Raw genomic sequence first — 24628 nt, 5'->3', positions numbered from 1 at the left:
AGTCCCTTATCTATTTATCATTTACTTACACTGATTTTGAAAATGTTATTTCACATATTATGTGGAGCCCTCTTCTCAAGTCATGTCCTATAAAGATTTTGTTTTATACTGTACAAACCTTCTTCTTCTGTTGCATCATCCTTCGAAGGATGTTAGCTGAGCATTTTCAATTAAGCTAACCAGAATAGCTTGAGCTCAATACAACACTCAAATTTATTTGGGCTTCTGACAGGCAAGAGAGTCTTTTTTCTTTAAACATAATTTAAATATATTTTTTTTGTAGGCGTTGACACTCATTTTTGTTGGAAACTGATGTTGACAATACAATGAATTCTGATTTAATCTTGCCTAATGCTCTTGCACCCTGTATTTAAGAACTACTTGCCAAAATCGCCTGATTTACTAAATATTTCCCTAGTTTGGCTCTTCATAATTAATGAGATATATGATAACTTTGAGGAGCCTTTTTGCACCTTTTGTTGGTCATTAAGTGGTCTAACTCTCTTCAGGTAGTTAGAAATTTGAGGTGGTTTCAAGGTAGGGTTTTCGACAATGGGATGCCATTGGAATCACATATCTGGGGGACGTCTGTACTGGTGATACTCTGATGTCCTTTCAACAGCTGAGGGAACACTATGCCCTGGCCGGCTCCCAATTTTTCGCTTCCTTCATATGCATCACGCCTTGCGGGCACACCTGCTGGCTGAACTCTCTCTCCCGGATCACAGCCCACTGGAGGCAAAACTGCTCTCTGGGCACTTGGGGAGGCAGGCATTACCCAGATCTATCGATCCTTGCTTACTAATGCACCTGATGGTCTTGTCTGATTGTGAGATTGGTGGGCGGCTTGGGTGGGAGACCTGGACGAGGACGACTGGAGGGAGGCCAATCTCGCACCGAGGGAATTAGCCATTTCCACCAGGTTAAGAACGATTCGGATAAGCTACTAGCATATGTCATACCTGTCCCCATGGAGACTCCTACATATCCACCGTGGAGCACCCGGTTTGTATGAGATGTGGTCAACCAGAGGTGCACCTGTTGCATGTGGCACAGGAGTGTCCGGAGATAAGACCGATTTGGGGAGGGGCGGAGATGGACATTGCAGCAGCCCTTGGTTGTCCCATTGAATTGAACTCGAGAGTGGCGCTGCTGGGCCTGTTGGAGGAGTTGGGAGGGCTAAGGGCTGATCGAATATTCATGGGAGTTGCCAGCCTGGTGGCTAAGAGAGACATTGCACAGCTCTGGAGAGACTCGACGGTACAGTCCCTCTCGAAGTGGCCATCCGATGTGGACTGGTGTTCTGAACTGGAAAAGCCGATCTATAAGGCACGGGGCTGTTCATGCAAATACAAGAAGATTTGGGGGAAGTGGCGGGTTTACAGGGGACTACCTACGTGAATTAAAATGTCACTTACCCAGTGTACATCTGTTCGTGGCATCAGTCGCAGTAGATTCGCATGTTTTGCAATAGCTCGCCATCTGGTGTTGGGCCGGAGTGTTACAAGTTGTTTTTCTTCGAAGAAGTCTTTCGAGTCACGGGACCGAGTGACTCCTCCTTTTGTCTCCATTGCGCATGGGCGTCGACTCCATCTTCGATTGTTTTTCCCCGCAGAGGGTGAGGTAGGAGTTGAATTGTAGTAATAGTGCCCATGCAATGGAGTGACTAAGTATGCACCTATTTAAGGTTGAGATGATACATATATAAATAGTTGAAGGTAACTTCCAAACTGCTACAGGCTCCCGGGGAGGCGGGTGGGCACATGCGAATCTACTGCGACTGATGCCACGAACCGATGTACACTGGGTAAGTGACATTTTCAGTTCGATGGCATCTGTCGCTGTAGATACGCATGTTTTGCATAGACTAGTAAGCAGTTATCTCCCCAAAAGCGGTGGCTCAGCCTGTAGGAGTGGAAGTAGTCTGAAATAATGTTCTTAATACTGCTTGACCTACTGTGGCTTGTTGTGCGGATAACACGTCTACACAGTAGTGCTTGGTGAATGTGTGAGGCGTAGACCATGTGGCTGCCTTACATATTTCTTGCATTGGGATGTTTCCTAGAAAGGCCATGGTAGCACCTTTCTTTCTGGTTGAGTGTGCCCTTGGTGTAATGGGCAGCTGTCGTTTAGCTTTAAGGTAGCAGATTTGGATGCATTTAACTATCCATCTGGCTATACCTTGTTTTGATATTGGGTTTCCTGCATGAGGTTTTTGAAATGCAATAAACAGTTGTTTAGTCTTTCTGATGTTTTTTGTTCTGTCAATGTAATACATCAATGCTCTTTTGACATCTAATGTATGTAGTGCCCTTTCAGCTACGGTATCTGGCTGTGGAAAGAACACTGGAAGTTCCACTGTTTGATTTAGATGGAACGGTGAAATAACCTTGGGCAAAAATTTAGGATTGGTCCTTAGGACGACCTTATTCTTGTGTAGTTGTATAAAAGGTTCCTGTATTGTAAACGCCTGAATCTCGCTTACTCTTCTTAGGGAAGTAATGGCGATGAGAAATGCCACCTTCCAGGTTAGGAACTGTATTTCGCAGGAGTGCATGGGTTCAAAAGGTGGACCCATAAGTCTAGTTAGGACAACATTTAGGTTCCATGAAGGAACAGGTGGTGTTCTTGGTGGTATAATTCTCCTAAGGCCCTCCATGAATGCTTTAATGACTGGTATCTTATATAGGGAAGTTGAATAGGTAGTCTGCAGGTATGCAGATATTGCTGCAAGGTGTATTTTAATGGAAGAGAAAGCCAGGTTAGATTTTTGTAAGTGAAGCAAGTAACCCACTACATGTTCTGGAGTTGTGTGTAATGGTTGTATTTGATTAATATGGCAGTAGCAAACAAACCTCTTCCATTTACTTGCATAGCAGTGCCTGGTGGATGGCCTTCTGGCTTGTTTTATGACTTCCATACATTCTTGGGTAAGTTGTAAGTGCCCGAATTCTAGGATTTCAGGAGCCAGATTGCTAGATTCAGCGATGCTGGATCTGGGTGTCTGATCTTTTGGTTGTGCTGTGTCAACAGATCTGGCCTGTTGGGCAATTTGATGCAGGGTACTACTGATAGGTCTAGCAGCGTTGTGTACCAGGGTTGCCTTGCCCAAGTTGGTGCTATTAATATGAGTTTGAGTTTGTTTTGACTGAGTTTGTTTACCAGGTAAGGAAGGAGAGGGAGAGGAGGAAAAGCGTAAGCAAATATCCCTGACCAGTTCATCCAAAGGGCATTGCCTTGGGACTGTTTGTGTGGGTATCTGGATGCGAAGTTTTGGCATTTTGCGTTCTCCTTTGTCGCAAACAAGTCTATCGGAGGTGTTCCCCAGAGTTTGAAATAAGTGTTCAGAATTTGGGGGTGAATTTCCCATTCGTGGACCTGTTGGTGATCTCGAGAGAGATTGTCTGCGAGTTGATTTTGGATCCCTGGTATAAATTGTGCTATTAGGTGAATTTGGTTGTGAATTGCCCAACGCCAAATCTTTTGTGCTAGCAGGCTTAACTGCGTGGAGTGCGTCCCCCCTTGCTTGTTTAGATAATACATTGTTGTCATGTTGTCTGTTTTGACGAGAATGTATTTGTGAACTATTATTGGTTGGAAAGCTTTTAGTGCTTGAAAAACTGCTAGAAGTTCTAGGTGATTTATATGCAGTTTTGTTTGATGAACGTTCCATTGTCCTTGTATGCTGTGTTGATCGAGGTGTGCTCCCCACCCTGTCATGGAAGCATCTGTTGTTATTACGTATTGTGGCACTGGGTCTTGGAAAGGCCGCCCTTTGTTTAAATTTATGTTGTTCCACCACAGAAGCGAGAGGTAAGTTTGGCGGTCTATTAACACCAGATCTAGAAGGTGACCCTGTGCTTGTGACCATTGTGATGCTAGGCACTGTTGTAAGGGCCTCATGTGCAGTCTTGCGTTTGGGACAATGGCTATGCATGAAGACATCATGCCTAGGAGTTGTAATATCATCTTTGCTTGTATTCTTTGTGTTGGATACATGCGCTGTATGATGGTGTTGAAATTTTGAATTCTTTGTGGACTTGGAGTGGCTACTCCTTTTGATGTGTCTATTATGGCTCCCAGGTATTGTTGTACCTTGCGCGGCAGAATTTTGGATTTTGTGAAATTGACGGTGAACCCTAGTTTGAAGAGGGTTGGTATGATATGATTTGTGTGATTTGAGCACTCTATTAACGAATGGGCCTTGATTAGCCAGTCGTCTAGATATGGGAACACATGTATTTGCTGCCTTCTTATGTGTGCAGCGACTACCGCTAGACATTTGGTAAAGACTCTTGGTGCGGTTGTTAATCCGAAAGGCAGTACCTTGAATTGGTAATGTATTCCCTTGAATACAAACCTTAGGTATTTCCTGTACGATGGGTGTATTGGTATATGGAAATAAGCATCCTTGAGGTCTAAAGTTGCCATGTAGTCGTGTAGTTTTAGCAATGGCAATACTTCTTGTAGTGTGACCATGTGAAAGTGGTCTGATTTGATGAAAGTGTTCACTACTCTGAGGTCTAGGATTGGTCTCAGCGTTTTGTCCTTCTTTGGTATCAGAAAGTACAGTGAGTAAACTCCTGTGTTTATTTGTGTGTTTGGCACTAATTCGATTGCATTCTTTTGCAATAGTGCCTGCACTTCTATCTCCAGGAGATTGGAATGGTGTGTTGTCAAATTTTGTGCTTTTGGTGGTATGTTTGGAGGGAATTGTAGAAATTCTATGCAATAACCATGTTGGATAATTGCTAGAACCCAAGTGTCTGTAGTGATTTCCTCCCATGCTTTGTAATAATGACTTATTCTTCCCCCCACTGGTGTTGTGTGGAGGGGGTAAGTGACATGTGAGTCACTGTTTAGTAGTAGGGGTTTTGGGGCTCTGAAATCTTCCTCTATTCCTAGGGAATTGCCCTCCTCTATATTGTCCCCGAAAACCTCCTCTATACTGTCCCTGGTAACTGGACGGTGTTGCTTGTGAGGTGCTGGCTTGTGTGCTCTGACCCCGAAACCCCCCTCGAAAGGGTGTTTTACGGAATGTGCTGTAATTCGCTCTGCTCTGCGGGGAGTAGAGTGCGCCCATGGCTTTGGCAGTGTCCGTATCTTTTTTGAGTTTCTCAATCGCTGTGTCCACTTCTGGACCGAACAGTTCTTTTTCGTTAAAAGGCATATTGAGAACTGCTTGTTGAATCTCTGGTTTAAATCCAGACGTTCGGAGCCATGCATGCCTTCTGATAGTTACAGATGTATTAATTGTCCGTGCAGCTGTATCTGCAGCGTCCATGGAGGAGCGGATCTGGTTGTTGGAAATGGTCTGTCCCTCCTCAACCACTTGTTTTGCCCTATTTTGTAAGTCCTTGGGCAGATGTTCAATGAGATGTTGCATCTCGTCCCAGTGGGCTCTGTCATAGCGCGCAAGTAGTGCCTGGGAGTTCGCGATGCGCCACTGGTTTGCAGCTTGTGCTGCGACTCTCTTACCAGCTGCATCGAACTTGCGGCTTTCTTTATCTGGGGGTGGTGCATCTCCAGATGTGTGGGAGTTGGCCCTTTTCCTAGCTGCTCCTACAACGACAGAGTCTGGTGGCAGCTGTGTAGTGATGAAAACCGGGTCTGTAGGAGGCGCCTTATACTTTTTTTCCACCCTTGGTGTGATTGCCCTACTTTTGACCGGCTCCTTAAAGATTTCTTTTGCGTGCCGGAGCATACCAGGGAGCATAGGCAGGCTTTGGTATGAGCTGTGGGTGGAGGAGAGTGTGTTGAATAAAAAATCATCCTCGACCTGTTCTGAGTGGAGGCTTACGTTGTGAAATTGTGCTGCTCTAGCCACCACTTGAGAATACGCGGTGCTGTTCTCTGGTGGAGATGGCTTCGTAGGGTATGCCTCCGGACTGTTATCCGACACTGGGGCGTCGTATAGGTCCCATGCGTCTTGATCTTGGTCACCCTGGCTTATGGTGGTGTGAGCTGGGGAGTGTGATGGAGTTTGTGCTGGTGAGACGTTAATCACGGGCGGAGGAGAGGGTGGTGGGGTAACTCTTTTCACCACTTTTGGTTGTGTTGTCTGTTTAGTTTGGAACTCCAACCTTCTCTTTCTTCTAATGGGGGGAAGGGTGCTTATTTTTCCTGTCCCCTGCTGTATGAAAATACGCTTTTGCGTATGGTCCACATCAGTTGATTGTAGCTCTTCCTCAAACCTATGCTTTTGCATTTGGGAGGTTAGCGAGTGCTCTTCTGTATAAGAGCCTGAAGCTGGGTCGCTTGCAGTTTGTTTCGGACCCGAAACCCTGTCTGCGTGTTTTTTCGGCTCCGAGGTGACTTTTTTCTTTTTCGGGGCCGACACCTCTCGGCGTCGATCTTCTTCGGTGCGCTGTCTCGGCGTCGAGCCGTGTCCACACCGGCATCTCGGTGTCGAGGCTTGTCTCCAGCACTTTCTCGGTCCCGAGAAGGCTGCGTGCCGGTGTCTCGACCGGAGTCAGACGATCTCGGCACTGTTTGGGCCTTTTTCGGTGCCGACGGTCGGTCACCGAATTTATGGGTGGAGCCATGGCCTGATGGCAGTGGCGTACCCTGGGCCTTGTAAATCTTCCTCTGTGTGGTTTTCGACGTCTTACTCATGGTTTGTGTATCGTCGAATCCTTCGGAGTCTGAGTCTTGGATCGAGAAGGTACCTTCCTCTCCTTGTTCCTCGAACTCTCGGTGGGCTGTCGGCACGGACGCCATCTGAAGTCTTCTGGCTCGACGGTCTCGGAGTGTTTTTCGGGACCGGAACGCACGACAGGCCTCACAGGTGTCTTCACTGTGCTCAGGTGACAGGCACAGGTTACAGACCAAGTGTTGGTCTGTATAGGGGTATTTATTGTGGCATTTGGGGCAGAAACGGAACGGGGTCCGTTCCATCGGCGTTCTTCAGCACGCGGTCGGGCCGACCAGGCCCTGACGGGGGATCGAAAAACTACCCTGAAGGGCACCGGAGCTCTTCGATCTTCGATGCGGTGTTGAATCCAACTACGCCGATCCCGAACGCAACAATACCGACGAAAATCTTCCGAAATTAGCTATCTTTCCGTTCCGAAACTCGGAGCGACAGGAACACGTCCGAACCCGATGGCGGAAAAAAAACAATCGAAGATGGAGTCGACGCTCATGCGCAATGGAGACAAAAGGAGGAGTCACTCGGTCCCGTGACTCGAAAGACTTCTTCGAAGAAAAACAACTTGTAACACTCCGGCCCAACACCAGATGGCGAGCTATTGCAAAACATGCGTATCTACAGCGACAGATGCCATCGAACATAAGGTTATCATGGAGAGTTGAGTAAGGGAGGCGGGATATCGTCAGAAGATATTGACTTGATTTATTCAGCAGGACTGTCATGTACTCACGTTGTGTGTGCTTTCTTTTGTTTCTCTGTTGTGTCTGCTCACATTCAAAATACAATAAAATTGGTTATAAAAAAAACGCTGTTATTGTTGCAACACAAACACAGTTTTAAAATGTACTCAATGAGTTGCTCTTGGAGACCCAGTTTTACAATGTATGATCTCACCGAGGACCTGCTGAAAAAGACAATTTATTTCTTGTATTGGGACTGCACATGTTGCTATCTTTGAGGCGCTAACTGCAAAAACAGTTTTTGTGCACAAGAAATTGAAATATTGTTTCTTGTTTCTCTGAACTGTAAACAGTGACTACGTTTATGGGGGAAATCTATAAATAGGCTTCAGGCTAATAATTACTGGGATTATGTTCTATTAGTGAAAAACAATGCACTGCAGAAGTATGACAAAACTATAGTCATTATAGAGATTTCCACTTTCTTTAAATTAAGTGATAAACTTTATTGTAAAAAAGTATTGCACACGGTTACTGCCAAAGCTTGTAAGGGTTGAAATTGTGTAAACCTTGAACATACATCAACTTACATTTAATATATTTTATTCATAATATTAATTGAATGAGTATCATTTATGTTAGTGGTGTAAATAATTAATTGTAGAATAAAGTGCAAGCATACGTGTCCTTGTTTTATCCTTTCCTGTTTAAGTCGGTTAAAATAATGTACTGTATGCATAAATGTATGAACTAATGGTTTCTTTATAAACAAAAACTTAATTAATAAAAAGAAGTCTGAATATTTATAGAGCATAGTGCAAATATTACCATTACTGAAGACAGCTATCTATTCAGTGAATCCAAAATTGAGCTTTGGTCTGTAGTACTTTAAGTTAATATACCACCATCATATTCAAAGGGGAAACAACTATCCGGAAAAATATAGGTCCAGACATACAAAGCATTTTACCAGTCACAAACAGTCTTTTGAGCCATTTGAAACCGGTAAATTTGTATTTTCTTATGTACCAACCCTATTTTGCGAGTTGGTAACCTAATACTGACTTGCAAAATAGGGTTTGCGAGTCGCTATTAGGAAGGTGCGTGCAAAGAGCGTCCCTCACTAATAGCGAGTCGCACTGGTATGAATGTTTTGCCACTGGTAATGCGGTTGAAAAACATTCATACTTTACTGACTTCCTGAAGGAGGTGGTAACCCATTCGCAAATTGGAAGGGGTCCCCAAGGGACTGTATGGGGACACCAACATTTTTTCAGAGGAAGCAGTGGTCTCACAGTCCACTGCCCACTCCCAAAAAATGAAGAGAGGGTGTTGTGAGTGTGTGTCAGGGTGTGAGTATTTGGGGGCAGGGTTCAGTATGGGGATCGAGGGTGGGAGGTCTCTACAAGGGGAGTGTGGGGGGCCTCTCCTAGGGGGGGTCTCTCCTGAGGGGTCTCTACTGGAGGGGTCACTAATAGGAGTGTGGGGGGGAGTCATCTACCGGCAACAGGAATATAATTCCTGTTGCCGGAAGCCTTTCTGCCAGGGATTCTGAGGTGGTGCAACTGAGGGGGAATCCCTTGCGGAACGGGGACTTGGAATACCGCTGCCGGTATTGGGTGGCCCGCCAGGTCGGAGATTCTCATCTCCGGCCCGGCGGGTCCATCCACCCTGGCGGTAGCAATGGGGAAATGGCAGTTTGGCACAGGCCATACTGCCACACTCGTTATTTGGAGGTCTGCACCGCCACCCTGGCGGTGGTCAAAAGACTGACGCCGGTGTGGAGGTTCAGTTACCGCCAAAGTCGGAATGAGCACCTGAAGGTCGTACATCCAGCCCTAGATCTTGCAACCAGTCTGAAATTTTAGGGACACTCACAAAAGCTGGTGGTGTTGGGGCATTATTTTGTGCTAAACCACTGAATGCATTTATTCTAAACTAGGTAGTGTCAACAGAATCCAAGGAATGGGATTTAGTTGCTACTAGCACATCTGTGTTACACATATTTCAACGTTATTTGTAGCTCAATAAAATTGTGTTTAGAAATGTACCATCATAGGTGGCTCTTGGAGTCTCAATCTTCTTCATACAAACAGTGAAAACGGCAGGATATGGTTTCTTTGACTTTGGATATGGACAAGAATAAATCGTTCACTGTACATGTCTTTAGGCACTGCTCCTCTGGCACATACTTACCTAAATGTTAATGTCTGATTGCAGAAGTAGGTAGGAGCTTTCGAATAGAGGACCCCATTTGAAGGAGAATCATTTCTGAGTGCTATGTTTCTTCGACTGCTGAGACTATAGCCTTCTAAGCCAGGAGTCCACTCTAAAATCACAAATACATATGCACATTTTTGAAATTGGTGTTTTTCTTCAAATGTTTAACTTGCTGATCACAAATCCGCAGAAAGGACACAAGCCTTTGAATGTTTCTTTCCTTGATAATTTTACAGTACCTAGACATGTGTAAAACATAAGCCTGTATATATAATAACATTTTTACAATTGAGACAGTCTTGCATTCAAAAACAGCAAAAAGATACATTGTTAAATCCTAGCTATACCTATTAAAGGTTTTTTTAAATAGATATCCTTAACCAAGCCCAATCATATCAAAATATGCGATACACGTTACTAGATCTCTTGGGTATTACCTATGACCTCTACCCAATAACCTGATGTTCCTTTTTCCTTTTTATTATACAGCTGTTGTTCACAATATTGTACCTATTCTTTTGTATACATGTGACTGCTATACATTGCTGTTTCAAGAATAATGTTTTTATGTGCACAATTAGATAAAAACAGCTCCTTATAATTAACTCTGTTCTTAGGAAGAATATATACATGTTTTATAGGCCAGTGACTCCTATAAGTGTGTATTTCTTACCAGACAGTCTCATTCACATATTGAGGAACATAGACCCTGGCTCACATATTTTTTCATATTGTGAGAGTTACTACAAAAGGGGCAATATATTTTGCTGATTATCACAATAAGTATCGTAATTCAGGGAGCTTGCTATTGTAAGACACCCTACCTACTATCAACGAGAGGCTCCAGGGCTCCTCTGAGAAAAGCTGATATCAGCCTAGCACAGGTATTTGCACCACTTATCACTGATCTCTTTATGGCAGGCTTCCACTATGATATATGCTATAACATGGTTGGTTGTTTCATTCTATTTGCTCTTCGATGGTGCTACATATTTTCCGTATTAAAATAGTGCATAAAAAGAGGTGTAGTATATAACTTTGTGTGCATGTGCTAAGTTGTAATGTGATAGATAAGGGAAGCCAACTTGAAAATACTGCTATGTTTTCTGGTAGGTCTAACTCAAAGTTTCTGTACAATTCTCCATTCTATGACTGTGAGTCATCTATCCATCTCCTCTGCTCCATGCAACACATATGGCATAAATGTGGACTCTGGAGGCCAAGAAGGACCATCCAGATGTGACCAAAACCTTGACCCGGATCAATATTTAATACTTCACCATAACCATTTTAAAGGTCTCCCCAAGGTATCATTGAATTGAACCAACATTCTTGAATGGGTCTATCATTTTCTTTAAAAGTTAACAAGTGCACTGGATAATTCAGTCAGCCGGTCACTAACTTTGTTCTTACTTTTTCACTTGTTTTTGGCAATTCTCTTCACAAACATGGTTGCTTTTAAGAACCACTGTTTATCATACACATTTGGATAATTAATCTCAGGAAAATAGAAGAGGATGATTTTGACAAACCCTTAATTACAATTCATATTTGCTCATTATTGTTAATAGAGATGTATTTGGCCAAGTTACCTCATATACCCTGATTAATGATTTTCAATATTTTTTGCTGAAATGTGCTTTGTCCCGTAATTGTTCTTTTTAGGTGTAATTTCCTCCAAACCTTTTACTGCGTTTCCTTCCACGTCCTTGAACAGGGCATCCTTTTGCTGCTGTTTTCCCTATTTGTACCATCAATCACCTTCCTATCTCTCCCCCCCAACCATTCTCATCTTCGTCTCTTCTTCCTTTTTTTTTTTACAGAGAAAAGAAAAGCCTGCACCCTGTAAACTATTACATTTTCCAGCACTTTCTTTCAGCCCTTGGCTCTGCACCCACCAAGTTCTAAAGGATCCCTGTGAGGAGCTTGAAAGATGTGGCTGCCCTGGCCAAAACTGGCAGATGTCCTATCCACTCTATTTAGAGTATAAACAAACACCGAGCTCTAATGTTTGAAGTTTTACACATATCCCCTATTTAAAGTGTATACAGGAGTCGACCTTACTTTTAGTGTATACATTATTATACACAATTCATAGGGTAGGTAAGCAATATAAATAGGGAGGACACGTCATCTGTCAATTTTTGGTGGTTCACCTTCACCTGGCACATTTTAAATGACCTATCTAGAAACCTTTTTTACATTCAGATTGGGGAAGATTATGTCACCATGTTCATAACTGTATACTGGGGAAGAGGAATAGCCTCTTCATTTTTAATATGTCTATCTGAAGTTAAGTTAGAGGAACTCACTTTACAACTGCAAGCTCATCTTGTTTAAGCAAAAGCTAAATTATGGAGTCATCCTAGAATAAACTTGAGATCACATGACATAAACTGCTCTACATTAACAGTTAGATTCACTCTCAACACAAGGAACTACTTAGGTCTTCTTTTAAGTGAGGCTCCGCTCCAATGGGATATCCGTCACGTTTGTGACAGAATAATCCCCTCTGCCAAGGTCGTAATCAGGCCCATAGACTATTCAGCAGCATGTAGCTAGTGATTGCATCTTAAATTTCAACACACTTCCAACAAAGTGCTTCTATTGCAATGCATGGATGGAGAAGTGCACATTCAGTGCAACAATTGATGCACATTGATCTAATTTATGCAAATGGCTTTGAGAATCTTGCAATTATAGCAGAACCAAAACCTCTTGGGGGAAATTCTGGCCAGAAGGTAATGCTGTACCCATTACTAGCATCACAAAGGAACACTGGTGCACAATGGAGTCATGGCTGATGCTTGCTGGTACTCTAATGCTTTTCTTCACCCCCTTGCATGTGTAATGCTCCGCCTCTTTCCTGATCCCTTTTTGTCTGTCCTTGTCATTCTATGCCCTCTGCCAAGACCCTGCTACCCTTTGCGGATTTGTGTTTCTGCATACTGCATGGTAGCTTGCAATGACTAATGGGACATACATCTTCAGTGCCCCTCTGGCTGCCGCTGCATAAAGCCCCTGGTGTGATGACTGTCTCTTAGCCATTGGCACTTGTTGCATGAACCCCTCCACAGCTTGACCTGACCCTTCCCCACTCTCATTAGCCATGCCCCATGTGAACAGACACAAAAAAGAGTGTTGGTGGCAGGAATGATTAACTTCTACTGCCATACTGTGCCTTAAAAGATTTTACCATCCCCCAGGCGTACACCAAAGCCGTAGAGGACTCTCAAAAACACAGCATTGACTTAGCTTCATTTTTTCAGAAAAAGATTTCAGATATTCATGCAGCTTTTCCAATAAACCCTAACCACTCCCGAGTCATATATGACCATAGTAGCAATGGCCCAGCAAGGTTCATGCAGATTCCCCCTCTTTTCTCTGAAACAATCCTGTCAGTAATGACCACACTCAAGTCTGGGTCCCCGCTGGATCCGGCTCTGCCATCAATTTTAGGACTAGGAGCCTCCACAATAGTACCAGTGTTAACAGAATTATTAAACCTGTCAGTATCAGTTGGCACTGTTCCTCCTCAATGGAAACATGCAATCGTAAAACCACTGCTTAAAAAGACCAATCTCAACCCTGCTTCACTCAACAACTATAGAACCGTCTCCATGCTTCCAGCCCTTGCAAAGATACTGGAAAAACACATCAACACCCATCTTTCAAGTTTACTGGAGGAAAACATCTTGCATCCCTCTCAGATGGGTTTTAGACCGATACATAGCACAGAATCTGCATTGATTGCGGTCACTGAAGAAGCAAGGAAATGCATGGATCAGGGCATGGTATCAGCAATAGTGCCATTAGATTTTAGTGCCGCATTCGATAGGGTTGACCACCGGATTCTACTTCAAAGAATGAGGGAAAACAGAGTTTCAGGAAACGCTCTACACTGGTTCTCCTCATTTTTGGATGCACGATAATTTCAAGTGCTGGACCAGTCCTTTTACTCTGGCTGCTTTAAGAGTAGCTGGGGAGTGCCTCAAGGCTCCTCTTTGAGCCCTATTCTATTTAACATATATATGGCTAAAGTAGTGGAACCCTTTGATCTTTCTCTAGTGTCTTACGCCGACGACACTCAGCTTGTGGTCTCCTTTTCCACTGACCAGAACTCCTTCAATTCTCGACTTACTCCTTGTCTTCAGGTGATATCCAAGTGGATGTTGGATTCTAAACTGAAGCTGAATGGAGAAAAGACTGAGTTCATGTTTTTGGGTCCTCCGGGTAACCCAAACCCAGCCTTTCCTGTTGACCGTCTATTAGGAGACCTTGCCGCGCCCAAAGTAAACATCAAGAGTTTAGGAGTATGGTTAAACCCTTGGCTGACTATGGAGTACCAGGCAAAAATAATATCCTCCCCCTGCTTTGGTCTGCCCAGACTGCTCGGGCAAAAAGGCTTATCATACAGGCCTTAATAATATCGCGACTGGACTATGGGAATCCCTTGTTTCTTGGAGCACCGAAATATGTGGTGAAAAAACTACAGGTGGTTCAGAATGCTGCCGCCCGCCTTCTCTTTAAAATATCAAGCTATGAATCTGCCAGTAGGGCTCTATTCTCTCTGCATTGGCTCCCCATGGAGCAAAGGATAAAATTCAAATCTCTATGTTATATTCATTGAGCCCTCCAAGGCAAAGGCCCACTTCTTTTGAAAACCTTAGCCTCCTTCCATGTCCCTGCAAGACAACTTAGATCATCCTCTGCTGGCCTTGCATCCATTCCTCGAATTAAAAAAGCTAAATGGGGAGGAAGATCATTAGCCTATCTTGGATCTAAACTGTGGAACTCTTTACCACTGCATCTACGACAAACCAGTCATGAACTTCCATTTCGGAAGCTATTGAAAACCTGGCTGTTTTAGTTGACGGTCCCTAAGGTTGTGTCTTTGAAAATTTCCGTACAGCGCTGGGAGGCATTTGGGTAGCTATGTGCTTTACAAATATTCATAACATCTGCAAAGGATGGAAGCTTGCACTGCTACCGTGGCCTAACCTTTACCTTTTCTGTAACGCAGGGAAGCACTGCTGCTTCCTGGTATGTGGACTCCTCAACAAGGCAGCTCTTTAAACCTGTTTCTCTGTCACCTCAAAGATAGTGCCCATGTGTTTTTATTTTACGTATTCTCTAAGCTTACTGTACATAGAATAGATATATAGTTTGGGCAACAGTGTAAATGTTATCATATGTGGGTATTAAGCATCCACTACTGGTTCCTAAGTCCGCCTTTTCTGTGCATTACTCAAGCTTGAATGTATCTTTTCAGTATACAAAATTCAAAATGATCAGCATTGCCAATGCTTGTTTTCTAAGATCCTCCGGTACTATTTGAAGATCTGTTCCTCTATTTTAATTGAAGCACTTTCCTGGAAACAACAGTACTGTCCCAAATATTAGGAATGTTTCGATGCGCTGGTCAGGCACCGCGGCTACAGCCTTAAACTTGTCACCTCCTGTGTTTCTTAGGAGCCTATTATTGAGTCTATTCTGTTAAATTTATATATGGAACTATTAAAAATGTTGAAAGAGGAAAGGAATCGGTTGCTATACATCAATACTCAAAAGACACTGAGATCTGCTTAAAATATGTTAACTCTATGCCATCTGCACTCTAAAAAACTCCCTTCCTTTCTAATCTGCACAAATTGATGTTTTTGATATTTCTCAGACTTGACTACAGAAAATTAATTTTATTCTTACATGATGGTCACCTGACTTTAAATTCAACAAAGAATGGTTCTCTGCACTTCACATTGACAGCTTATCTCCTACTCTGGCTCATAAAGTTATATCGCTGGGCTTGCGGATAATTCATCATATTTCCATGTGTTCGTGGACTGAGCACACAGCAAAGAAGGCAAGTGACAGTACTCACTCGTTAAAAAGGCAAATTATTTTTGAAACTCGGAGAATTTTGCATTGTAGTGCGGCCCCTAGTTCACGGAAGACTGCCGCCTTTTCAAGAATTCTTTTTTTTCTAACTTCAATTCAAGCCGTTCGAGATTCAGCTGCAAGACTGGTTACAGAACTTACAAAATGTTACCACGCAGTTAAGGTTCTAAAGGATTCCCGGTGCTACCCATAGAAGCCAGATCAAAATCAAAGCTGGAATGTATCACTTTTAAATTCCTGCACCACCATCATCTGGGGTACCTTTGCTCATCCCTAAAAATCTCTGGTGGTGATAATATATTGAGAACTCTTGCTAGTCTGGGACTTTAAACCAAAAAAATCTAATTCTCTGAGTAGTTCTGCCACTTTGCAACTCGCTTCCGGTTTAACTGAGAGGTTCTGCAGAAAGCTACAAAATTATTTTACCTAAACTAATTTCAGCATCCAATATATTGCTAAACTCTTTATTCATTCCTTAATGTTTCTTTCTCTCCCCCCACCACCCACTACTTTTCTTCTCGACTTTTTCTATAACTCTTCTCTCATTCTGCACTGTCCTAGTTTATTCTTTTCACGTTTAAATGACCTCACCCGCTTTATTATGCTTTCCATAGCTTCCTTGTCCTCTCAGACCTGCTGGTATATGCACTGTTCTTAGCCCCTCATGTTTTGCTGTAGATAGTTTAGTAGCTGTAATGTTCGACACAAGCTTTATGTCCGAACCTTGATGGTGATAATGTTTATAATCAGTTCCTCCACTTGATATTATGTGATGATTATTTCCAAGAAATGCTCTTCATCTCATTTGTTGTTACTATATATAGCACGCCGACACCTTTTTCATTAGGGAGGCACACTTGATAAAAAGCTAAATAAATAAATACCATACAGAGACAAGGATATGACTTTGAGTTCAAAGGGGAATGGTGAACATTTTAACAAGTATTACAATCACAGAGCTCTCAGCTAGTTTCATGTGAGAAGAGAGTAGCTCACTTAGTTCTGCTTTTTTATCCTGTGGTTTAGGCCTGCCTTTCTATTGGGAAAGCAAAACTCCAAGCGCCAGAATGTGAAGGTCATACCGAGCCTGGCTACACTACTAACGCCTTACATGAAACAACGCGAGAGCTCTGCGAGCACAGCTTAGTAGCGGGAATCTCACTGTATCGCGTAATCACATTACATGACCCCTAGAACACTACGCTAAAATGCTATGGTGGGACTTTAGTAAAAGATCAAATGTACCAATAAAATTTACTTCTGATCATTAAAATATTTCAGTAAGCCAGTCATGCTATTATAGGAAACATATCAAAGTCAGTGATTTGGTAAACCTGCTTCAAAAAATGTCCTGCATGTATTATAAGACATATGGCCCTCTGACGCCTGTTTTTCAATGAAGGAAGTCACACATTTTTAATAACTTTTTTTGTGAACGACTGCATTTATATTATGTAGCGCTTTTCTTTAGAGAGCAGAGTAGAAGAAAGTCCGAAATCAAGATTATTTCCAAACAAGGGAAATTTCCATTCTTAGCAGTATATATCCAACATCAGGTAGTGAATCCATCGACACTGCCAGCCTGCTCTTCCCCTTTTCTTCACGAGCAAGTTAAGGCGTGTTTCTCATAGTCTTAGTATTTGCTGATAACACTGGGTGAGATTTCAATCATGTATTTGCACTGTCTAATGACTGTGTGTCTGTGGAACTTCAACTTATTCTGCACCAGGGCATTATTGCAACCCCATGCACCCCTGGCACAGTGAGTCGCTGTGGGCGCTTGAAGACAGCTACAACTTTACTACTCGGCTTTGCAGACAAGCTTCAGCACTCTGTTTGATTCCTCCTCCACCTCTTCTTTCCAAGCAGGGGGATCTCCTAATGACAGGAAGGCTTTTGTGGGCTGCAAAGAGCTGCACCAGTACCACATGACTTGTGGCATGGACTTCATTCCTGAGGGGTTGTGAAAGCACAAAAGCTCGCCTATGTGCTTCCCAAGCAAAGAGGGGTACTCATGGCATTTCAGCACTCCAAGCTCTCACATGGAAGTCCTGGATATCGTGAGCCAGCATTATATGGACCATTAATTCCTCAAAGGGCCAGTAAAGGCTGCAAACAGGGAAGGAATTCTATAGATAATGAATATAAAGCTTAAAGGTGATCTGCATGCCTCCCTCCTGGCACAACATATATCTATCACAGACCAAGGGAGCCATTCTGAACATGGCGGGAAACCCCGCCGTGTTCATGGTGGCGGTCTTTTCACAGACCGCCAGCCCCCTTGAGACCCCTCCGGCCGTATAATAGACAGTCTGCTGGGCCGGCGTCCAGAAACAGTGTTTCCGCCCGCCGGTCAAGCAAAATGCAGGGCCGGGACATTGTGGAGCCGTCGTCAATGCGGCTGTGTAGATCGGCAGTGACCTGCGCGACGGGGCACTGCACGGGGGCCCCTGCACTGCCCATGCCAAGTGCCAGGTGCATGGCCAGTGCAGGGGCCCCCGAGGGGGCCCTGGAGAACACCTTCTGCCAGCCTTTCCCTGGCAGGGAAAACCACCAGAGAAAGGCTGGATGAACAAGGGTTCTCTATCTGGAGGGCAGCAAGCAGCGCTACCCTCCGGATAGAGGAATCCGCCATCATCAGGCTGCCTGTCGGCTGAAGCCTGGTGGTGGCGGAGGGCCGCCTGTGGCAGTCTTCCCTTGTTATTTATATGGCGGTCCAGACCGCCATGCCGGTGGCGGTAATTTCCGCCCCCGCCGGCATGGCGGTCTGGACCGCCATGTTCATAATGAGGCCCCAAGTGTTGCTAACGATATGTGTGCAGCACCAAGAGAGAGGTAGGTATCAAACACTGATCACTATGAAAACACATAGTAGAGGATATAAAGCTTTAGAAACTCACCATGAGGGACGAGTGACGTGTGGCCAAGCTGGGAAATACTCCATGGGCTCCATTCCTGGCGCCCATCTCCTCGCGCACACACGCGGAACTGATAATCCACATTAGGGTCGATGTGTAGTACAATGAATTCGGTTTCACTGCCCACGTACACATCTTCAAAATGATTTGAAACACTTTTGCGATACTGAAGACGGTAATCCTGTGCAATAAAATCGTCATCCACCTATAAAGATGTGAAAGAATGTATTATGGTCTGGATGCCTAACACGCGTTACAACAGTTTTCAATTTTAGCTTAGGAGTACTTTAGCTTTAAAGCCACTAAGGCAATCCTAGTGCGTCATAATGGCAGTAGTAGGGCAAGCATGAACAGCATGCTTTACCTCCTACCTCCACAATGCAAGGTCAGAGAAGGAGGAAGATAGCTGCATTAGTTAACATCATATACCATTGTCCACAAAAACAACTTGCTTTCATCCAATATTAATAATTCACACGTTTGTATACTGTCTATCAGGATCTGGGAACCATCTCCATCCACATGGCACTTCCTTGGTACAGGTCCTTCTCTTCCCATCCTCTATTTGTAGGGAGCATGTGAAGGAAGGCGAGGCGACTTAGTTAATCAAGAAGGTCATGCACTCTCTCAGCTTGTGCTGGTCGCATAGTGCAGAGGTTGATGATGCAGTATCTGGTGTTCCCTTTGTGGAAGGAGTTGTGGACAATTTCCAAACCAACCTCGGGTCAGGCTTTCCTATGCAGCTCAGGGAATGTTTGCGCTGTCTAAATGTGGAAGGAGAAAACACTAGCAGGTGCATCTTTCACTCTACTGAAGTCACCCACATTTATAGTCCAAACTCATTTTATAGTTTTAGCATGACGACTAACCACTTACAACATAAACATTCAGCTATCTAGACCAGTGCATTTTATTAGAATGCCTAAAGTTAATAATTGTTTAATTCTCTCTGAAAACTAACAGCAATTAATGCATCCTTAATAAACCTGATGCTACTGTAAGCAGCCTACCCGAACGAGTGGCATTCTGGCCTATTTTACTATCTGTAATTAGGCACTTACCCCCAGCAGAACTCAAGAGGGAGCATCAGGCACACAGGAGGCTACCGAAGCATCCCCTCTCGGTGCCCTGCTGATATGTCCAGATCAGTGACATCATCAACATAGAACCATAATACAGCCGCTGTCCGAGAGGGATGACTTTAACGTGACGAATGTATTAGTTCATTTACAACAATTACCAGCTAGAATAAAAACCCAAACAGTCTACATAAAATAAAAACACTTTGTTTAAAATTAGAATGTACTTTTATCCACTTAAGAATACTCCCAACAACAATGAAAAATCCTGTTTTGCTACTTCTTAGGAATACATTCTACCATCACCTTCCACAGAAAGGGTGTGATACACTGCCACTCAAAATCCTTATATGGCGTTTTGGTTGCTCTGTTTCTATAAGCCCAAACTATTGCACTGCTTAGCACTGCACCAATAACGTTTCACTTTACACAAGTAAAACAAGCAAGGGCAAATCCAATAGGTCTCGCCTATACAAGAGCTACTGGTTTTGCAATGTGGTTTTGCCATGTTGTATACCAGTGTGGCTGCTTTCCTGCATGGCTAAATGTTAGTGGTGTGGAGCGTCATAGAGTGGAGTGGGTGAGTAGTGTTTTAGAGTGGATTTGTTGGAGTACAGTGTTGTCAAGTGGAGTAGGGGGAGTAGAGTGTTGTGGAGTACTGTTTAGTGGCAGAGTGTCCTGGACTGGAGTGGGGTGAAACAGAGTGGAGTGAATTGAGGTAGTCTGGTGGATTGGATTGGAGTAGAGTGGGTGAATTTGGCTTGGGGGTAGAGTGGGATGAATTGGGTGGAGTGGGGTGAACTGTAGTGGGGTGGATTGAAATGGGATGAGGTGGATTGGATCAGGGTGGTTTGGAGGGGGTAGGCTAGATTGGATTACAGTGGAATGGACTGGAATGGGGTGGTATTGAGTGGAGTGGGGTGGATTAGGTTGAAATGGAGTAGGGTGGATTGGAGTGGTGTGGACTAGATTGAACTGGAGTGGGGCACATTGTTTTGGATTGGAGAGGGGCAGATTGGAATGAGGTGGATTAGTTTTGGATTGGAGTGGGGCAGGTTGGAGTGGGCAAACTGTTTTGGACTGGATTGGTCAGACTGTTTTGGATTGGAGTCTAGTGGATTGTCCTGGACTAGATTGGAGTGGAGTGGGGTGGATTCAAATGGGGCGGACTGCGGCAGGCTGTTTTGGAGTGGAGTGGGCGGAGTGGAGTGGACTGGGTCAGATTTGAGTGGGGTAGATTGGTGAGGGGCAGACTGGAGTGGGGCAGAATGTTTTGGATTTGAGTGGGTCTGTGTGGAATGGATGTGAGTTGGACAGATTGTTTTGGACTGAAGTAGGGCAGATTGAGGTGGGGCGGATTCTTTTGGATTGGAGTGTGACAGACTGGAGTGGGATGGACTGAAGTGGGACAGACTGTTCTGGATTGGAATGGGGCAGATTAGAATGGGTCAAATTGGAGTGGGGCAGATCATTCTGGATTGAAGTGGGACAAATTGAAGTGGTGCAGATTGGAGTGGGACAGATTTTTTTGGGTTCGAGTAGGGCAGATTGTGGTGGGGCATATTGTTTTGGAAGGGAGTGGAGAAGATAGATTTGGATTGGAGTGGGGCAGGCTGGAGTAGGGCAGATTGTTTTGGATTGAGTGGGGCAGACTGGAGTGGATTTAGGCAGATGTTTTTAGATTGGAGGGGGGCAGATTAGAGTGGGGCTTATTGTCTTAGATCTGAGTGGAGTAGATTGATTTGGATGGGCGTGGGGCAGATTTTGTTAGACTGGAGTGGGGCAGATTGTTTGCGATTGGAGTGGGGCAGATTAGAGTGGGACACATTGTTTTGGATCGGAATGGATCAGATTGGAGTGGGGCAGACTGGAGTGGGGCAGATTGTTTTGGATTGGAGTGGGGCAGGTTGTTTTAGACTGGAAAGGGGCAGATTGTTTTAGATGGGAGTGGGGCAGATTGTTTTGGATTGGAGTAAAACAGACTGGAGTGGGCAGACTGCTTTGGATTGGAGTGGGACAGAATGTTTTGGACTGGAATGGGACAGATTGTTTTGGACTGCAGTGGGGCAGATTGTTTTGGATTGAAGTGAAGCACATTGTAGTGGGGCAGATTGTTTTAGATTTCAATGGGGATGATTGTTTTAGATTGGAGTGGGGCAGATTGTTTTGGACAGGCATGGGGCAGATTGTTTTGGACAGGCATGGGGCAGATTGTTTTGGACAGGCATGGGGCAGATTGAGGTGGGGCAGATTGGGATTGGAATAAGTCAGATTGTCCTGGGTGAGTGGTTTGGAACGAAGGATTGAAGTTGGGTGGATTGGATTTGTCTTGGGTCAAGTGGATTGTGTGGGGTGGACTGGTGTGGGGTGAAGTGGCGTGGATTGGCATGGATTGGAGTGCGGGGATTGGGGTGTACTGCATAATTACATATTAAAGCATAATTTCCAAAATTACATATAGAAAGAAACAGTTGCTTTGCAATATTTAGAACAAGATAATCGTCATTTTCTGAGAACAGTGCCACAAGCAAAAACAAAACATGAGTGCAAAGTGAGAAAAGAAGGCTTGGCAAAATAAAATAAAAGAGTTAACTGTAGAAAATTAAACTTTGCAATTTTGTTTGTACTGTTGGACATGTTTTTGCCAGTCACGCGCCTTCTGTTTGCAGGGCCCTAGAAGTTAAAAAGAAGTATGTCTATCAGGTTGCAAACAGCAGACGGACACTGATTAAGTTGAATCAATTAGTACTTGGCCTCTGCTCCACATACAGGAATGGAAATGATACTTGGCCTGAAGTGGCAAATTATAAGGCTTCAAAGAGTGCCACGCAAGCCAGCAAATGGTAAGCAACCGGCGGCCTCTAAGCCCTTTGTTTTGGTTAACAAGAGAAACCCATGCGCTAGCACATGCTCTCGCAGGCTCGACCCTCTGTGCCTGTTTGCTTTTCCTATTACTAAACCCCTGGACACAAAGAACAATGCATGCAAAGAACAACTAGCTATTAGTTAGTCCTTTAAACGAGTAAATGCCAATGTAAATTGCCCAGGAAACACTTGACCAGAACAATACAGACAAATTAATAGTTACTAAATTCTACTATCATCTATCTACCATAGATCAATAAAAAGGGAATAATTATAATTTTTCCCCCACGATTAAAGAGAATGAGCATTGACTACGCCAATAGATTCAGCAGCTGGGAAAGAGGTGCCAGTCACACTCACAGTGTGAGCATTGTCCCAGCAGTAAGGAGAGGAGCTCCAGCTCTGGGATTTAAACATAGTCATTGTGTGGAAAGAAAAGCCACAGCACGCTCAGTAGTGCCCCAGTATTGGGGGTTATTTGTGTACTTCTGGAAAGATGCTAGTATCACTGGACAGTAAGGCATGTATATGTTTGCCACAAGCAAGAAACCATCACCAACAAAATGTTTATCAACACTCTGACCGCTTAAGTGTTATAGAAATGTAAGCATGGTTTAAAACATATTGGTTTAAACGACGTTGTCCACAAGAATCTGAATCATCATGACGGTTTTTCAAAATATCTGTATGAGATAGATTTAGAGGGAATGAATCAAAATATGGATCCTTTTCATAGCCAGGGGTTATCCAGAAAAACTGACACAGCTCTGGTCCTCATGGCCAAATGCTGCACAGCTCTATTTTATGCTATTACCATTAGATTGCATAATGGCCAATGAGTTGCCATGAGCACATCTATTCAATTTACATTTTTCCTTTGTTAGCTGTGCTGCCAAAGAACAAAATAGTATTATGTTTATTTAATCCACTTTACAATGACTTGTGTCAACATGAAGCTGATTCTCACAGCAAAGTCGCTGTTTCTTGGCTGCCATTGTTAAAGTTTTTTTCAATGCGTGGATTCATTATCACAAAGCCACAGATTTATTTTACAAGTCTGCTTAAATGTTAGAGGTCGAACTGAAACATTTCAACCTCTTTAGGCATTAAGTTGGTGGACATTTCCATTAATCTTGGTCAAACTGTAGACTAAACATAAAATAGGTGAAATCAATCAAACAGGCAGGTGAAACTCATTTTTTACAAACCTTTAAATTTTGCTAATCTCACTAAAAGAGGAGAAAATTGTTACTTTAAGAGAAAAACACAAGGTTCTGTCATAGTATGGCATATTTGTTGCAGAAAAGCAAATGGTTGTAAATCATAAAGTGAAAATGTATTTACCTTACACCATCGCACAAGGATTCCTCCTGGTCGCTCAATGAGCTCTGCAATCTGCACTGGTGGGCGTGAGGCCACCGTACCATGGTTGTAAATTTGATTTTTCACTAGGGATAGGAGCGAGTCATCCAGCTGGGCCGATAAACAAGGCACTTCCACTAAGGAGGGCACCTCTGGCAAACTACAGGCAAAATGTATAGAAATATACTTCATCAGACATGACACATATGGGCCAGAGTAAACTTTATGCTTAAGATTTAAGGATTTCACATTTATGCAAGTGAACGTAGAATATACTGGAAAAAAAAATCCATAACTGTGATGTCAAATAGAGCACTTGCTGAACAACCCAAATGTTTTTGAGATTGTCCCGAAGGGGACGGGAAAAACACAGCAGGTCAGAATACTCAAATCAATGGAAACCAATCAAAATATATCTTGGTATCAACTGATTCCACTATTAGTTCTCGTTGGCACCATTAAAGAAGGGTACCAACCATATGATGGCTAATCTTGGGGCTACCTCCATGAGAAGCACTCTATTGCTTCTAAGAAGATCCACTGCTTCTAAGGACAAGTTCCATCAAACATCCAGAGATGTGAAGAGACAAACACAGAAGGGCACACTAAACTCTTTTTTCCAGACTTATGTATCAACTTAAGCCTCTGCTGCCCCATGGTTCCACGTTTACAGTAGTCATTTTCTCAATTTACTAAGACGTCAAGACATAAATGTCCACTCTAAGCTAACAGTAATTGGATTAATCAGTGTACCGGAGGAGCAGGGAGTTTACAGTTGATGATTTCAGGAAGTTTTTGTCAAAACTTGGTAAAGCATCTGAGTGGACAGGGGCCACTGGAGTGAAGCTCAACACATCTAAATCCAAAGAGATCTACTCCTAGCTTCTGGATTTTGAGTGGCACATCCAACTTTTTGGTGTTCCTACAAACCTTAGAATAAGACTCAAGAACCGT

At 43.6% G+C, this 24628-nt stretch overlaps 1 protein-coding gene across 2 annotated transcripts in view; it reads right to left on the bottom strand.

Annotated features, from left to right (window-relative positions):
- The window catches only part of CRLF3 (cytokine receptor like factor 3), a 267848-nt gene that overhangs the window by 35706 nt on the left and 207514 nt on the right, over nt 1-24628 (bottom strand). For both annotated transcript variants that reach the window (XM_069199994.1, XM_069199995.1), the window contains exons 4-6: nt 23657-23834; nt 18351-18573; nt 9529-9661 (exon numbers count right to left, since the gene is read on the bottom strand). In XM_069199994.1, the coding sequence (XP_069056095.1) occupies nt 9529-9661; nt 18351-18573; nt 23657-23834 (534 nt within the window). The remainder of the gene's footprint in view (nt 1-9528; nt 9662-18350; nt 18574-23656; nt 23835-24628) is intronic.

Source organism: Pleurodeles waltl, chromosome 7 (genome assembly GCF_031143425.1).
Source record: "Pleurodeles waltl isolate 20211129_DDA chromosome 7, aPleWal1.hap1.20221129, whole genome shotgun sequence".
Lineage (NCBI taxonomy): Eukaryota > Metazoa > Chordata > Amphibia > Caudata > Salamandridae > Pleurodeles > Pleurodeles waltl.
The sequence above is the reverse complement of the archived record's forward strand: the minus strand, read 5'-3'. Positions and strand labels throughout refer to the sequence as shown.